The 18,617-nt window shown below is 38.1% G+C and overlaps 1 protein-coding gene across 1 annotated transcript; it reads right to left on the minus strand.

Moving 5' to 3' along the window:
- Positions 1–13,008: 13,008 nt before the first annotated feature.
- LOC113750763 (receptor-like protein kinase ANXUR1) lies at positions 13,009–15,654 on the minus strand. The gene has a single exon (XM_027294707.1). It carries the CDS (start codon positions 15,652–15,654, stop codon positions 13,009–13,011), a length of 2,646 nt encoding a protein of 881 aa, XP_027150508.1.
- Between the last annotated feature and the right edge of the window lie 2,963 nt (positions 15,655–18,617).

Genomic DNA, 18,617 nt, shown 5'->3' on the forward strand with positions numbered 1-18,617 from the left:
GTATGTAACTTGTTAACCTGTTTAAAGATTGTTCTTTATCATAATATGGAATAACTATATCAGGTGATAAAGTGATTTCGCCGTTTGCATCTACGAGTTCTCTTCCCTCGCCTACTCTTAATAAGAACTCAGAAAAAGCAGGATCTAACATGGCTCTCATATTTTGACTGAGTTTCAGCTTGTGTAATTGAGACCAGAGAACAGAGTTAGGAAAGCTTGATTCTATGAGGACTTGCTTTGTTGCTCGCTCAATAACTGGCAAAGTTTGCCGAAAATCTCCACCAAAAACTATAACTTTTCCTCCAAAAGACAAATCAGAATCCATTATGTCTTTAAGCAGATCGTCAAATGCTTCAATAGTCTCTCGCTTAGCCATCGATGCTTCGTCCCAAAGGATAAGTTTACACTCTAAAAGCAACTTGGCAACACTACTTTGTTTGCTGAGTTGGCAAGTTTTATTCTTTGAAAAGTCTAATGGTATCTTAAATCTTGAGTGTGCTGTTCTTCCTCCAGGAAGAATAGATGCTGCAATGCCAGAAGTGGCTACAGCAATGGCAATGTAACCCCGCGATCTTAATGTAGCAAGTAGTGATCGATATAAGAAAGTTTTGCCAGTGCCTCCTGGGCCATCAATAAAGAAAGCTTCACCGTGAGGAGAAAAACATGCAGTAAGAATCAAGTCATAAGCATTTTTCTGTTCACAGTTTAATTTGAAAGAGAGTAACAGATCCTCTGAAGTAACATGTAAACCTCTTTCATTTTCGATCTCCTTTGTCAATCGTTCATGAGAAGGGGAATCGAAATCATTCAAAGGTAATTGGTAATCAGTAATTTTCTTTCCCATCTGCTCCAACGAGCTGTTAATGTCTTGTAGGACTCTTGTGGTGATCTCTGAAGAAGCAAGGGTAGAAAATGAGTATTGGTGCTGATAATCTGCAGAGAGTTCATGGCAGAATTTTTCCCAGAGCAACCGAGGATTTACTGGAGAACAATGAACAAGCAAAGTGGCAAATAGCAATCTTAAGGAAGACGGCATCTGGAAGGTCGCAGCTTCCTGAAGTGTATCCTCTATATAAGTATCGGATTGCAAAAGGCCTAAAGCTAGAGCAGCTTCCCTAAAGGAATTCAACTTTTGATTAGCAACCGTCAAAATGTCATCAAAGGAAGTTGGACCATGAACATGATTTAGAAGAAGTCTCAGGTAGTATCTTTCTCCATCTGCTGGACTAACAGTAACCATTCTACCTATAACTTTTCGACGCTTCCTTTCAGTCCACTTCTTATATTTAGGAGACCAAACAAAAAATTGAGGGAAATCCCTGTAAAGACATCTAAGATTCTGTGCAACCACATTTGTTGTGTTCATATGAAAAAATTCAGTCAACATGGTTTTGGAAAAATCAACCTTTCTCAATAATTGCAACAGGTCTGAATTTTTGTTGAAAGAAACAAACTGTTGGTCCGGCAGATGGATCTGAAGAGTATAGACCGCTGGAGTTATTTCACTTAAGCGGAATTCAAAAATGCGCCAGAATGCCTCAGGGGGTGAAATCCATCTACCTTGCTGAAATTCCTTTATTTCATCAGTGTCATCAGGAGCATGCTGCGAGACGATCTTAAAGCTGATTGAGTCATGTCCTTTGAAAACATACTTATACATGTACTTCACCAATTTAACAGTCGAGCAAATTTCTACATTCATATGGCAGTCAAATGTAGCTAACAGATAGGGACTATAAGACACGACCCATCTGTTATCGAGAGTATGCCTTCGGACTTTTATTTTTCTCCCATCATCCCTCCTTCTATACTGCGGATAACTATCTTCAGCATGACTCGTTTGGACACAAAAACTCTTTGGATAGCGACTTTTACAATGACCATCTTTCATACAAGGACAAGTTTTATCCATAGCACCACAAGGGCCATGAATCATATGCTTTATAACAAGGGAATATAGATGAGGATGCTTAGAACGATCAGGTATTTCAGCACAGACCACTCTATCATATGACTCTGGATTTAGGAGCTTGTATTCAGGCTTCAAAATTAACAGCAAATGCGCATGTGGGAAGCCACGTTTTTGGAACTCAATCACATAGACGCATGCTGCAACTTCTCCAAAGATTTGCTTGTTCAAAACTTCAGATTTAAGCAATTCAAATTTGGCTCTAAAGACTCTAGCTAGAAGATCCGGTCTATCTTGAGGTTTTTCGTGGTACTGTAAATTATCCTGAATTTCCTTCCACGCTGGGTTGCAGGTCATAGTAAGAAAAATGTCTGGTTTTCCATACTTTTGCACAAGGGACATTGCATCAAGATAGCGTCGTCTCATGTCCCTCGGGCCACCTATAAACGAAGCCGGTAATATCGTTCTACGACCAACTTTAGAAGCACTGGTCTGGCCTATAGAAATACTGTCCAGAACTCCTTGAAGAACCTCAGAACGAATGTTGTTTTGTCGGTTTCGATGAAAATCAAGCCTAGACGTCTCAATCTTAACATAAGCATCTACTGCATATTGTTGCAGCAATCTAAGTGAGTGTAACAACATTGATTGATCATCGTCCCTGATCTGAAATCTGTAACAATAGTATTCTCTAGCTGACACCGTGTCTTCTTCAGTTTTTGCACGATCAGCAGCTAGAAAAAAAGGGTGAGCAATTATTTAGTTTGATGATGTTTTACAATGTAAAACTAATGGCTGGACTCAACTGTTTTGAAGCAGCAATATTAAACTTGCCTCTTTGTTCACGATTTATTAAAGCTGATGCGGAATCAATCGAAGAAGGATGAATATCAATATTTTCCTCACAGGAGTCCTCTTTTCTCTTTCTTTTTCGAGTTCTTTTAATTCCAGGGTGCCATCCGCATTCACCTCGGGGAAACAGAATAGGGTATTGCAATGGGTCATAGCAACCATAGTAATGTCTAATTCTATAGCTGCTATTTGAATGCGTATAAACCTGAATGTGAGCTCCCGTATGGCCTGTTTCATCTTGATTTTCAGTCCATATCGCTGCAACTTTTTAGAATTTCTGAGTGCCCTGTACAAGGAAAAATTGCAGAAAGAATGTAAGAAGGGTAAATCATGTGCAGCTGATGTTTTATGATATAGAGACAGGATATCGAAGCACGATATACCAGTTCTTTAGCTCCCTTGCTTCCTGTATAGGCGGATCAACAAGTATGACAGAATCAAACCAAGTACCCAATGCAACTCCTATAGAAAAATCATTAATGTTATGTCGACAGACCTTGTGAAAGGTATATTTGACAATGTGAACAAATAATAAAAAAATACAAAAGCAAAAAGTACCATTGTAATTATTCACTTTAATTCTCCGTGCAATAATGACAGGATAGCTGTGAAGGTTAGACAGTAGTTCCTGTCCTTCATTAGCAAGAAAATCATCCCATAAAGACAGCAATACAGTCTGTGATCTGTAATAATTATTAATATAAGTAATAAATAGGTAATAACTTAATTTGGCTTTACGATAAGGATAAGAAATGAGATACTCACTGTTCATCAAGAAGGACAAATTTTTGAACGTTTGATTCTTTTGAGTTTCTATTTAATGTCTTCCTGTCTAGAGCAGCAATCACAACTCCTAGCACATCTGTAAATAGAGAATCAGTATAATGGAAGAAACAGTAATAACATTGTAAGTACAGCGATATGAATCTGCTCAGATATTTACCAACTGATTTATTTCTGTCATCCATATAATGCATCAAATCAGTAAATTTTGTATAGCTGAATTTCACGGGCATGATTTCATTAGCATCATCATTTATATCTTCAATGACAGTTTTAGTGCTGATCACCCATTGGATAGTAAGCTCAGCTGTCTGAAATTTTGCTGGGATAGGTTTGACTTCAGCATTTGTGATCTTGTACTTTCTATAAACACGTAAGAGTGGACTCATTTTAGCAATATCAGCATTGAAGATTATTGCTTCGACTTTTGATCCCTGCGAGATACAATTGGTAAATTCACAATTACCTAAAAAACAGAATATCTTGTTATTACAAGGTAACGTGAGAAAATGGATAGAAAGCTTTACTAACCTCTGCATCATAGAAGATAAATTTTTGCTTCTTTGTTGGTGTTCCCTTCGAGTCAGTGATTTGCTGTTTTTCTTGAACAGTGATGATGCAACTCCAATTCTTCATGAAAGGGACAATATCTCGGATAGGCAGTAAGTTAGTCATTCTGCATGAAGATCAAAATATACATAAGTAAATACAAATAGGCAAGTTAAGTGTAACAGTATATTGGTCAAAGAGAAATAAATTTGTATGTGCACCTCATTCCAATATATAGTTAAACGAGGCAGATTCTTTACTGCTGAGTCAAATGGAAAATTTCATTAAAGACAACATTCCTAGTTTTGCAGTCAATCTTTTTCTCATCAAACGTTCCAGGAACAAGAAGAACCTTAAGTTCAGCAGCAGTTCTAGCTCTAGAAAGTGCGACGTATAGTTGCCCGTGGGAGAAAACAGGTTCACGCAAGTAAAGGCCAACATAGTCTAGAGTTTGTCCTTGTGCTTTATTAATAGTTAATGCAAAACAAAGGCGGACAGGAAATTGAGTTCTTATGAACGGAATCCCATTCCTTTCATTGTCAGAGGTCTGAAGAGGTATTTTTGGGATGAAGACTTTTTTCCCTGCATGAGTGCCAAACACAATTTCTGCAGAAATGATATTCAAGCTAAGTTCTCTACATATCAACCTTGTGCCATTACACAATCCTTCATTAGGATTTAAATTCCTTAAAAGCATAATAGGACAGTTTTTTTTTAGCAGCAACTTATGAGGAGGAAGCCCTTTCGGATTTTGAGAATTTAGAAAATCTTCATAGTCGCCTTGGTGTCGTTGCTCCACAGTATGATCTGAACTGATATAAACATGAACATTTCCAGGAAATTTGTTTATCAATAGCTCATTGAGCTCATCAACTGAGCTATTTTTTGGAGCAAGGATGCATCTATTTATCATCCTATAAGGATCTCTAGAATATAGCTTCAAATCTGGAAAAACACTTTCAACTAACCTGCTTAGAATTATAAATAGCTGTAATCAGTAAAAGGCATAGAGAAAAAGAGGAATTAGATAGATAAGGTGCAAGTGTATGTAACTTGTTAACCTGTTTAAAGATTGTTCTTTATCATAATATGGAATAACTATATCAGGTGATAAAGTGATTTCGCCGTTTGCATCTACGAGTTCTCTTCCCTCGCCTACTCTTAATAAGAACTCAGAAAAAGCAGGATCTAACATGGCTCTCATATTTTGACTGAGTTTCAACTTGTGTAATTGAGACCAGAGAACAGAGTTAGGAAAGCTTGATTCTATGAGGACTTGCTTTGTTGCTCGCTCAATAACTGGCAAAGTTTGCCGAAAATCTCCACCAAAAACTACAACTTTTCCTCCAAAAGACAAATCAGAATCCATTATGTCTTTAAGCAGATCGTCAAATGCTTCAATAGTCTCTCGCTTAGCCATCGATGCTTCTTCCCAAAGGATAAGTTTACACTCTAAAAGCAACTTGGCAACACTACTTTGTTTGCTGAGTTGGCAAGTTTTATTCTTTGAAAAGTCTAATGGTATCTTAAATCTTGAGTGTGCTGTTCTTCCTCCAGGAAGAATAGATGCTGCAATGCCAGAAGTGGCTACAGCAATGGCAATGTAACCCCGCGATCTTAATGTAGCAAGTAGTGATCGATATAAGAAAGTTTTGCCAGTGCCTCCTGGGCCATCAATAAAGAAAGCTTCACCGTGAGGAGAAAAACATGCAGTAAGAATCAAGTCATAAGCATTTTTCTGTTCACAGTTTAATTTGAAAGAGAGTAACAGATCCTCTGAAGTAACATGTAAACCTCTTTCATTTTCGATCTCCTTTGTCAATCGTTCATGAGAAGGGGAATCGAAATCATTCAAAGGTAATTGGTAATCAGTAATTTTCTTTCCCATCTGCTCCAACGAGCTGTTAATGTCTTGTAGGACTCTTGTGGTGATCTCTGAAGAAGCAAGGGTAGAAAATGAGTATTGGTGCTGATAATCTGCAGAGAGTTCATGGCAGAATTTTTCCCAGAGCAACCGAGGATTTACTGGAGAACAATGAACAAGCAAAGTGGCAAATAGCAATCTTAAGGAAGACGGCATCTGGAAGGTCGCAGCTTCCTGAAGTGTATCCTCTATATAAGTATCGGATTGCAAAAGGCCTAAAGCTAGAGCAGCTTCCCTAAAGGAATTCAACTTTTGATTAGCAACCGTCAAAATGTCATCAAAGGAAGTTGGACCATGAACATGATTTAGAAGAAGTCTCAGGTAGTATCTTTCTCCATCTGCTGGACTAACAGTAACCATTCTACCTATAACTTTTCGACGCTTCCTTTCAGTCCACTTCTTATATTTAGGAGACCAAACAAAAAATTGAGGGAAATCCCTGTAAAGACATCTAAGATTCTGTGCAACCACATTTGTTGTGTTCATATGAAAAAATTCAGTCAACATGGTTTTGGAAAAATCAACCTTTCTCAATAATTGCAACAGGTCTGAATTTTTGTTGAAAGAAACAAACTGTTGGTCCGGCAGATGGATCTGAAGAGTATAGACCGCTGGAGTTATTTCACTTAAGCGGAATTCAAAAATGCGCCAGAATGCCTCAGGGGGTGAAATCCATCTACCTTGCTGAAATTCCTTTATTTCATCAGTGTCATCAGGAGCATGCTGCGAGACGATCTTAAAGCTGATTGAGTCATGTCCTTTGAAAACATACTTATACATGTACTTCACCAATTTAACAGTCGAGCAAATTTCTACATTCATATGGCAGTCAAATGTAGCTAACAGATAGGGACTATAAGACACGACCCATCTGTTATCGAGAGTATGCCTTCGGACTTTTATTTTTCTCCCATCATCCCTCCTTCTATACTGCGGATAACTATCTTCAGCATGACTCGTTTGGACACAAAAACTCTTTGGATAGCGACTTTTACAATGACCATCTTTCATACAAGGACAAGTTTTATCCATAGCACCACAAGGGCCATGAATCATATGCTTTATAACAAGGGAATATAGATGAGGATGCTTAGAACGATCAGGTATTTCAGCACAGACCACTCTATCATATGACTCTGGATTTAGGAGCTTGTATTCAGGCTTCAAAATTAACAGCAAATGCGCATGTGGGAAGCCACGTTTTTGGAACTCAATCACATAGACGCATGCTGCAACTTCTCCAAAGATTTGCTTGTTCAAAACTTCAGATTTAAGCAATTCAAATTTGGCTCTAAAGACTCTAGCTAGAAGATCCGGTCTATCTTGAGGTTTTTCGTGGTACTGTAAATTATCCTGAATTTCCTTCCACGCTGGGTTGCAGGTCATAGTAAGAAAAATGTCTGGTTTTCCATACTTTTGCACAAGGGACATTGCATCAAGATAGCGTCGTCTCATGTCCCTCGGGCCACCTATAAACGAAGCCGGTAATATCGTTCTACGACCAACTTTAGAAGCACTGGTCTGGCCTATAGAAATACTGTCCAGAACTCCTTGAAGAACCTCAGAACGAATGTTGTTTTGTCGGTTTCGATGAAAATCAAGCCTAGACGTCTCAATCTTAACATAAGCATCTACTGCATATTGTTGCAGCAATCTAAGTGAGTGTAACAACATTGATTGATCATCGTCCCTGATCTGAAATCTGTAACAATAGTATTCTCTAGCTGACACCGTGTCTTCTTCAGTTTTTGCACGATCAGCAGCTAGAAAAAAAGGGTGAGCAATTATTTAGTTTGATGATGTTTTACAATGTAAAACTAATGGCTGGACTCAACTGTTTTGAAGCAGCAATATTAAACTTGCCTCTTTGTTCACGATTTATTAAAGCTGATGCGGAATCAATCGAAGAAGGATGAATATCAATATTTTCCTCACAGGAGTCCTCTTTTCTCTTTCTTTTTCGAGTTCTTTTAATTCCAGGGTGCCATCCGCATTCACCTCGGGGAAACAGAATAGGGTATTGCAATGGGTCATAGCAACCATAGTAATGTCTAATTCTATAGCTGCTATTTGAATGCGTATAAACCTGAATGTGAGCTCCCGTATGGCCTGTTTCATCTTGATTTTCAGTCCATATCGCTGCAACTTGGGACGCACAAGGAAGGTTATAGACTCGCTGATCAAGGGTGGGATAACAATTAAGTACAATGTTCAGGCTGTCAATGTTTGGAACATGCCTAAGATTTTTGAAGAACCTAGCATAAGGATTGTCACTAAGAATGCGCATAAGGAGTCTTAATGTGCTTTCTCGCAACTTATCAGAGGCAGCAATCCTCTTTGCTAATTCTTCATCAGTGTCAAAGAAGTACATCTGAATGCCGGATGGTCTATTGTCTGACTGAATAAGGCCATTAAGAAAATGATAAACTTGACCCTGAACACGAAAAGTGTAAACACCTTTTGTGTTCTTTGTTAGTTCAGAATCATATTTAGCAGCAAATGATGTGAAGCCTAAGTTATTGTTGTAAGTGCGAGCATTATTTCTAAAATGGAAGCTTTCCTCATCGCTACCAATGAACAAGCGCTTCAAATCATAAGGCATAGGAGGAGCGACAACAGAAATTTCTCCTCCAGAGCAGCAAAAATTAGGAGGTTCCAAATGGAATCTTTTTGCTCCACAATGGTCACAATGAGGAGCATCAGGCAAAGGCAAAGACACATTAGGAATCTTGTTTATGAGCGAAAGCTGTGGCTGACCACGCCTCCGCTTTCTCCCTGTAAAGTTTTGCATGCGTTCGATGGACAGGCTGAGTTAAGGCTGTGTATAAATAGTGTAGAATGCAGGCTAAACATAGACAAAGTTAAGCAAGAAACAATGCTGAACCTGCATTCTCTGTTCTCGGAGCGGAAGAACTACTACGTTTCTTGGTACGTGTAGAAAGTCTAGATGGCAGATCAAGAGAAGTATTCCTATTATTTTTCCTTCCCTGGCGAGCAGAGTTCGCTGTAGGCTGGTTAAATTGCCTTCTTGGAAAAGAAGAGGTCTCTGTGGATAATAAAATTCAATAAGACGACTGGCAAAGGTTGGCAGGGATCTATATACGTGCATTTAGCTAACAGGGGAAATATGCTGAGGAGCCCAAGGAACAAGTAATCAGGCTACAAGGTATAGCCTAGAGAGAGCTGAACAAGGAACGTTTAAGACAGATTGCACCAAAAGGAAGTCGAAGCTTTGGAAGTACTTAGTAATGCACGATGTGTTTTTTTACTAAGAGGCCAATATTTGGAAAATAGAATTGTCAATTGTGGGAAATATAAGCTGAAGAAGGCGAAGGTGCTATAATCTAAAATGGACATAACCCGTATGAGCGTATAGTAATCAATAGGAATAGGAAGGCAGAGAAGTAGCAATAACGCGAAAGGAGAAAAATCAAATCTAGCAGCAGAATAAGATAATAAAAAAAATACCTTCATTAAGAGACGGTGTAGACACGGAAGTTTTTTTTTTTTTTTTAGAAGAACATGGTGAAGTATCATCATTGAGAAAGTTAGATACATCAGGAGGAATGCAGCGCAACTCTCCACCGGCTGTAATAACACTATCAACTGGAACCAAGCAATCTCGTTGTTCCAGGCCACCAGAAACCAAACGAGTTCGATCATCACTACCAGAAGGTCTATCATGACCATACGAGAAACTAACAGCAGATACCACACAAGTAGGCGGAATGTTTTGAACGCGAGAGAGAGTAAGTTTTTGTTTTTTCTTCTCGGCTCTAGCCTCTCGCAGAGAACGTAAAAATGCAGCTTTCTTGGCAGGTTCCATTTCTGCATATTTTTTTCGGCGCAAGGCGTTTCTATCCATCTAATTCCAGATATTAAGTAAGGAAGAAGCAACTAATTCCAATTACTAAGGAAGGAAGCAGTAACTAAGTAAGCAAACATGGCAAGACGAAGATTAGCAATAAGGAATAAAAAAATAAAGGCTCAAAAACGCAATATCATACAACTGGTGAGCATAAAAACATAGAGCAAGAATGTGGCAGTGAAAGCGCACAAGCAAACGGAAATCATGGACGAAAGGAAGCGCAAAAACAGCAGCATGCAACAAAAAGAGAAGAGGAAAGAACTGCATGGTTCATTAGAAGAGGGGAAAAAAACATTGCAGCACACACTAAAAGCAAGCAAGGTAACAGTACAGGAACATAGTAAGAGAAAGTCAAACAAAAAGGAGAAGAAGGGAAATAACATCACCTGAGACAAACAGGCAAGCACCCACACCTCAGCTAATAAAGTAGCAACAACGAGATACACAGAAGCGGTTGCTGTGAAAACAAGAGACAAAAAAGTGAGCAACAATGTTACATGAGACAAAGTACACTAGAGAGGAGCTAACAAAAAAGAGGTTAACCTGAACAAAAAAGGCAGGAACTGACAGGAGAATCCGAAGAAGACAATAAAAGCTACAAAACAACAGAAGGATTCAAAAGGCATGCACAGCAGAGGATCTTGTAAGCAAGAGAAAGAAAAAGATTCCAAAAAGAAATACAAGCGTAATATAAAATGGCGAGAAAGAGAAAAAAAGAAGCGTGAACAGGAAACAAAACAAAGAGGAAAAGCCAATACGAAATTCATAACATGCAGCAGAGCATACGTACCAATACCTAAGCGAAAGTTGCACAGATGTAAGCAAGCTTCCAAACAACAGCAACAAAACAATACAGAGGAAGGTCAGGAAAATAAGCAGGAAAAAGACTACTTCATCGCTCATGAAAGAAAAGAGAAGAACAAGTAAGGCTAATACAAACAGCACTGATCATAATGCAGGCCTTCCAAAGTGCAACGGGAAAATGGCGATGACCTTACCAAGAATGTACGTAAAATTTGTCATCAATCTGGTGATCATCATCAGCCGAAAGCAAACAAGAAAGAGTGGCAAGTCATTCTTTGTCAGCAGTCCACAGCGTTTTCAAAGCAAAATTTACACTAACAGGCCATTGAATACAACATGACCTCTAGTGCAGAATCCGTAATAGCAACATAATAATCAGGGTAAAAATGTCATTGCACTCTCCCTTTATTCAGCCGATGACCACCTAACAAGAATGTACGTAAAATTTGTCATGAATCTCGCCATCATCATCAGCCGAAAGCAAAGAAGAAAGAGTGGCAAGTCATTCTTTGTCAGCAGTCCACAGCGTTTTCAAAGCAAAATTTACACTAACAGGCCATTGAATACAACATGGCCTCTAGTGCAGAATCCGTAATAGCAACATAATAATCAGGGTAAAAATGTCATTGCACTTTCCCTTTATTCAGCCGATGACCACCTAACCTTTATCATTCAAGAAGACATGTCACAACTGCTCATAACAACTACTCTTACCACTCTCTGCCTCTCACAGTAGCAATACTTTTCTAATCTTCCTGTCCATGTGTATACTGTTATTATTATTTATTATTATATTATATAAATATATAGCAGAAAGCAAGAAAGAAAGGCTGATGATGAAAACGAGGCCTTATAGTCTCAATCTACTGAGAACTAAATATCAAACAACAAAACCCGAAAGCAAAGCAATTGGAGATCAAGCTGGACGAACACTCTCCAACCAATCACGTTTTGCCACATCACCAACAGTACAAACTCTTCGGGCATGACATTCCCTCTTTTATACATATTTGTAAAGAAGAAGAGGCCCAACGGCACAAGCATCCTCACCATTCCTTGGGTCTGCATTCTTTAGGCGGAATTTCGGTGAGCAGAATGATACTAACATATATATATATAATATATATGAACAAAACAAACCAAGGCGAAAGCGAATGATATTCTGGTGATAGGATCTTCTTCATGCTCTAGATTTTGTTACTCCTCTCGTTCCGTGATTACTTCATCCTTTTTCACAAGATTCTCAGTTATTTGTTTGTCTTTGAGCAAATTCGTGCAGTTGGATACAATGAGTAGAATATAAACAATTAATATCTCAAGTTCCTTAAGTATTTAAGCTCCACTCGAAAAACTCGAAACAAACCAAGAAAAACTTTAATATGAATAAACCAAACTGATCATAATTTTATAATTTCAAAATAAGTTAAAACAATTTACGGTTTTAAACTACGAGGCTGTCATTTCGTTTGTTTTTTCAGGTACCGCTAAAAAGAAATTATTTAGCCTAGGTAAAATTAAACTAAATACCAATAATGTTCTATAAAATTGACTTACGTCCATTGTGTTATTTGTACTTTTCACAGAAATATCTCATTTTGAACGTGTAACTTTTGGCGTGTTCACCGGGGATAAAAAGCAAGACTAGTATTGCAAATGATCGGGCAGAAATATATTATTGGCTGCTTTGGGATCGAAGGATTTAAAATCCTTTCAAACCCCTTTAGTTGTTTAAATTAGTCAAGAGATATTTGAGTTTATAAATCCCCAATTATTGCTGTACTTAAAAGTGTATTTTGATAATTGATTAATTATAAATTCAAATGTCTTTTAAGTAATTCAAACGACTAAAGCGATTCGAGTGAATTTCAAATCATTCGTCAAATCCGCCAATCCAATCCAAACGAATAGTTACCCGGAGGAGGGAGTATCATAAACAAATTAAACAGCTAGTGAAAAGTTCAATATATAGCACACACGTATTAATGGGTCCTTGGTTCTTCTTCGTGTTATGAGATGCTATACATTCCTATAGTATATATCGTACACTGCATTCAAGTATCTCACCTGCTGCTGCTGCTCTCAGGCAGGTTCAGAGCTAGAATCTTGTGCTTCACAATTAGAGGTGAAAAGGGGTGGGAGAGCATACAAAATAAAGACATAAAGTGATTAATTACATTACATGCAATAGAAAATACAAGAATGGTGATATATGGTAGTAACTGCATCTACTGTATTTGTTGCTTATAAATGCTAATATTGTTGGTAGATTTCTCACGCAGTGATTCATCACAAAGCATGGAAGTGGGGAAAATCTCTCTCTCACCGACCTTTGGGATTGACGATCTGGGAAAATATGTCATCAGCGTTGTTATCATCCGATGACTTCTCTGTCATGTCAACGTCGCTTCCAAGGCTTAAAGTGCTTCGATGCATGGCCAAGAAGTCGTTATGATCAATGACTTGATTGCTTTCAGAATCCAAGCTTTGTATTGTTCCTGAAGTAGTTGACGATTTGATACAACCATCGGGGTTCTCTTGCAACTGAAGCGCATACTCGAGATTCCACAACACATCACCCATGGAGGGACGATCAACTCCGTGGTCCGCCAAACACTTTCCGGCCGTCTCTGCAAACTTCTTCAAGCATTCAGCGGAGATCTCTCCTTTGATCTGAGGGTCGACGATATCTTCCAGGGTTCCTTTCCTGTGGCAATGCATAGCCCAGTCGGCTAGACTCACTTGTTCCTTCGGAAGGCTCGGATTCAGGGCTGGTCTTGCACATAATGCTTCGAACAGAACCACCCCAAACGAATACACATCAGACTTCTCCGTCAACTGTTGCCTCCTGAAGTATTCTGGATCTAGGTAACCAAAGCTACCCTTCACCACCGTGCTGACATGGCCTTGGTTCATGTTAGGTCCCGTTTTTGACAGCCCAAAGTCTGAAACCTTGGCAACCCACTTATCGTCCAAAAGTATGTTTGTGGTCTTGACGTCTCTATGTATGATGGTGTATTTTGCACCTGTGTGTAGGTAATGAAGCCCTCTGGCCGCACCAATGCAAATTTCTAATCTCTGCTTCCAGGACACTACTGTTTTGCTGCCCTTGTAAAGATGCTCCCTCATTGTTCCTAGGCCCATGTAATCATAAACCAACACCATCTCATTATTTTCTTCACAGAATCCAATCAAAGACACTAAGTGCCTGTGTCTGAGCTTTGAAAGCATCTCAATCTCAGTTTGGAATTCATTAACTCCTTGTTCCGAAGAAGGGTTCGATCTTTTGATTGCCACTTTTGTATCGTTGTCGATGACTCCCTTGTAGACCTTCCCGAAGCCTCCAACCCCAATCACATTGGATTCATCGAAGTTCTTGGTGGCTTGTTTGATCTCTGCAAGAGAGAAGTAACGACAGTTACACGCAGCATCTGAGGAAATAGTAGTGCTTCCGTGACTCCGTCCCGATTTGCTCCCAGAAGAATGAGAATTCCCGTATATTGGTAGCCAACTAGTTACACCTACGTCCGTTCCGACAAATCTCTTCTTTCTGCTGTGAGCAAGAAAAACGATTGCAGCCGCTACGCCGAATGCTGCAGCTCCTCCAGCGGCCCCACCGATGAGTGCAGTGGAGTATGACTTCTTCGGCGCAGCAAACGGCCTTGGTGCTTGATCAGATTCAATCTGCTTTCTCATCAAATCTGAGACGGTAGGGTTCGGGCCTGCCAAGTTTGATTTTGCATCACTGAGCTTGAAAATCTCTAAGCCATTGAGAAGAGCATCAATATACTCTGATCCTGTTGAAGTAAGCGGGTGAAGTGCCACCCAAAGCTCATCATTCCCTTGTTTGCCATCAACATATATCACATAATCTCTTTTCATTGGAGTAGCTTTTTCTTTCGTCCAACCAAAAATATCTGCTTCCTCCTCTGCGGTTTTGTTGTTCAGAAGCACTGTAAAGATTCTCTGGTTAACCTTATCGAACTCCCAATCGCACCAATGGAATCTCACCAGATATGAGAAATTAGACTCAACCTGAAATACCCATGTAAGGTTGAATCCTTTATTGACATTGGGATCAGGCCCCATGGATCTTGCAGTACCATACACATCCAACGGCGCTATATACGGCGGCAAGTTTTTGTACTCAATTGTAACATTGGCCTCCAATGCAACACCAAGTCCACCACCGTAAACGTAAGGAGTGTCGTCATACCAACTTCGCATTAGACCGGCTGAATCATTTTTGGCGGAGACAAATTGTCCGCCGACGTTAATTCTGAACATGGTTTGCATGCTGGATGTGCTTATGGGCACGGTGTTATCGGTTGATCCAAAATCGGTACTATCATCTTGGAGGCCACCCCCTACCAACGTGGGATCTTTATCGAATACCTGCGGCGGCGAAATCACTTCAATTCCATTGACAAAAGCAAATGATTTATCTGAAGGCTTGAATGTGACGTTGAGAGTGGGCAAATTTGAGGGAGCCAAGAAGTACTCTCGAATAAGATAGCCTTGTGAAAGAGCTTCAGCCGTGATAAACGCGCTAAAATTACTTAACAATTGGATTCCTCCTGCGCTGACTGAGAAATACGAGTCGGAGATGTTGAAATTTGGATAGGAAGCTGGGTAGAAATGGAGTCTGAGCAAAACGCGATCGGTAGCATTTGCAACTGGAAACTGGTATATTGCTTCTGACGTGAAGATCCTAGCGGTCATGTAAGGGACATCGGAAGGAAGCGAAGGGTCTTGGTTATCTGCCTTGGTTGCGATGGATTTATCATTGTTGTTCACGAGGTATTTTGCATCTGCTTCCCATTTTCGACCATCTGCATCGGTGCCGCCATCAGAAGAGCCACAATCGAGAACCAGTGCGTTCGGGCCTTTGCCTTGTGCATCTAAAGAACGGAAAAGAAGACAAGTGCATGCCAATACTAATCCCAATACATGAATTTTGGTTTGCATGATGATGGCAATACAAATCAAAATGGCGTACAGGAAAACAAAGCACTCGAAGCCCAAAAAAAAAAAAAAGAAAACGGGTTTCCTGTACGCCTAATTAAACAAACAATATTTCTTTTTACGTTCTTCTGATCAAGTATGCACAAATATGGTCCTTAGATCAGACCATTTCTGATCGCCCATGAGGGGTTCAAAACTCTCTACAAGACGAGTTCCAATTATCCAGAGAGATGAACCAAGAAAGAAAACATAGTACTGTAATTTTACAAGTAGATATATATTTTTTCTCTCTCTTAATTCGTTTTGTGTACTCACCAACTAGCAAAACGAGAAGAAGTTAGGAATCAGTGGGCGAGAGTTAAAATCGAACCCCATACTTTGATTGGTTAAGACAAGTACTACAAAAAACTTGGTTAAATTGAAAAAAAAAAAAAACAGTTTGACTAGAATCGTCCGAGTCTTTGGTAGGAGTTTACTTATTAACTGCCGAATGGAGTGGTACGTTACCGCTGCATTACATCTTTCACGTAAAAAGGAATAGAAAGCACATATAACTAACTATTCCTACTAGGGATGCATTCCGCGAGCGGCTCAAGTTAGAGTTGAATCAATATCGAGTTCGAACCGAGCATTAATATATACGAATCAAATTCGAACAGTTATTTGTTAGGTTTGATTGCTCAATGAGCTGCTCAAGTTGATGTGAAATTACAAAAATGTTCCTACATTGATTAAAATCAAGCTTACTTCAAGCTGCTTTCGAACTAAAATGTCGAGCAAAACTCAAACTGCTCGCGAGCTAAAAATCGAGCCAAGCTCATGAGTCAGAAATGAGTCTGAGTTCGAACTTTCCATTTTCTAAATCGAGTCAAGCTCGAGTTTCATTTTTTGGGCTCAACGACCTCGAACTCGTACATTAACAAGTCCAACTCGGTTCGATAAGTTCAAAATTTGATTTGACTCGTTTGCAATCCTAATTCCTACTTTACATTGTTTAATCGAATAAAGAAGAATTAGTATTATGTATAATGGCTTCAACAAAATAGAAGAGTGTTCCTTTTTTTTTTTTTTTTTTGGGAAAAGGGGTGTCATTAACAAATTAACAAGTACGAGGGTGTCGAACAAAAAACATACATGGTAAACAAAAACCTCTATAAATTAATAACATTGAAACCGTACAAATTCTATTAATTTAAAGAAGTATCAATTAATTGATAAATTAATAGTTTATTAATTTGTAGAGTGTATTTATGATTCAAAGAAACACTCATTTCATAGAATAAAGTTTTGATTTATTTTACAAAAAATATGAATTCCTTATACTATATAAGAATGAGTTTAGAGTAAAGATGTTCTTTGGATTTCAACCGTAAGGGTAAGGCTATTTTGGGAATGTAAAAGTATTTGAAGTGCAATTGGAGTATTGAATACAAGTCATTATAGCTAATTTAGTTTTGTTGTAATTACTTAGATGTCCTTTTAGACATTTAAAACTAGGGGTAACAGACATCCGATTGAACACTAGGTATAACTAAATTCAGCTTGTGTTTTAGTGAAATTACATAAAAACCCTTCTAATCATTTAATTGTATTAACATCTAAGTCTCTTAATTTCCTAAAGCATTTCTCATCAGTTATTTGCAAACTTATGATATATAAATATTAAGACACAATTAATGCCAATTAGTAGAGAAGTTTGCTTTCTTGGCCGTTACCCCCATATGTTCAAATTCATTTCATTTACTTACAACTTTTTTCCACCACAATCATGTAGCCTATTAAATTCGGATGTTGCTACATTAGCTACTCCTCTTCTCCATTTTGCAACGCCTTTCTCAATAGGTATATTTTCTTTAGCCAATCCACTTTTTGGTTGTAAGAAATCTCAATAGGTATGTTTTCTTTAACCAATCTACTTTTTGGTTGTAAAAAATCTGTAATCTTGATGGTAGTATGTGCGATAATTTTTTAGTGTTTTAATTCAATTGTCCATGTTAGATAGGCATGATAGGGAGGAGATCACATTTGTTAATTATTATTTGTGGTTTAAAGTAAGTTTATCATCATAAATTTTTCCATTTGCAGATTGGATCTACTTTTGTTGTTTTAACTATTAGTTATGATAATTTCAATTGTTTTTTATTTTATTGATGATTCCATTTAGGCAAATTTTTCACTTCATTTGATTTGCCAATAGGTTTAGCTATCTACTTAGAACTATTTGGTTGCAAATTTAAAGTATGTACTTTATTACTTTTAATTGTTTTCTTGAATTGAGTGGTCTAAGATGTTTTAGTACTTTATTTGATGTGGTTATTCCTCTAAATTAGCATGTTAGTTGTTGTGTATCTTTGCAACTAGATCAAAAACTGATGTGTAGTGATTGTAATCCCTATCGAGAAGGAGATGCTTTACTATATGTTCTAAATTATACAATAAATCATAATTGATTGATTGGTGAATGTGGAGGTCTCATGATGATATGTTATTGGAATCAATATAAATTCAAGAATTTGGCTTGCAAGAACCGAAATTCCACTAGCAATAATTTTCTTCAAATATGCTAATTGTTCAAATCTCACTTATATGACAAGATAATGTGATGGACTGCCCTTATATTAAGATCAAATTTAAACTAAACAACAAATTTTAATATCCATAAAGTGCATGAGCAGATATAAGTAGGTCTTTTATTTTACTAGGTTAGGTGCAAAGTAGTTGATCATATCTTATAATTCTGTTTCATTACATATTAGTATATTTTTTAACTCAATATGTAACTTATGAATTTTATGTTTAATATCATATATTAAAATTGTCATACTTCAATTCTTATATTACAAAATACCAAATAATAATTATTAATCATCTTTAATTATAGGCACTAAACTCCCGCGCGTTGTGCAGGCTTTCCCCCTAGTGTTCTATTAATAAAAGGAGAAGCTGGGAATCACTTAGAACCTCAT

Source organism: Coffea eugenioides, chromosome 1 (genome assembly GCF_003713205.1).
Source record: "Coffea eugenioides isolate CCC68of chromosome 1, Ceug_1.0, whole genome shotgun sequence".
In the NCBI taxonomy this organism is placed as follows: domain Eukaryota; kingdom Viridiplantae; phylum Streptophyta; class Magnoliopsida; order Gentianales; family Rubiaceae; genus Coffea; species Coffea eugenioides.

Coding starts and splice junctions, on each gene's coding strand:
- LOC113750763 (XM_027294707.1), bottom strand. CDS start 15,654: ATGCAAACCAAAATTCATGTATTGGGATTAGTATTGGCATGCACTTGT.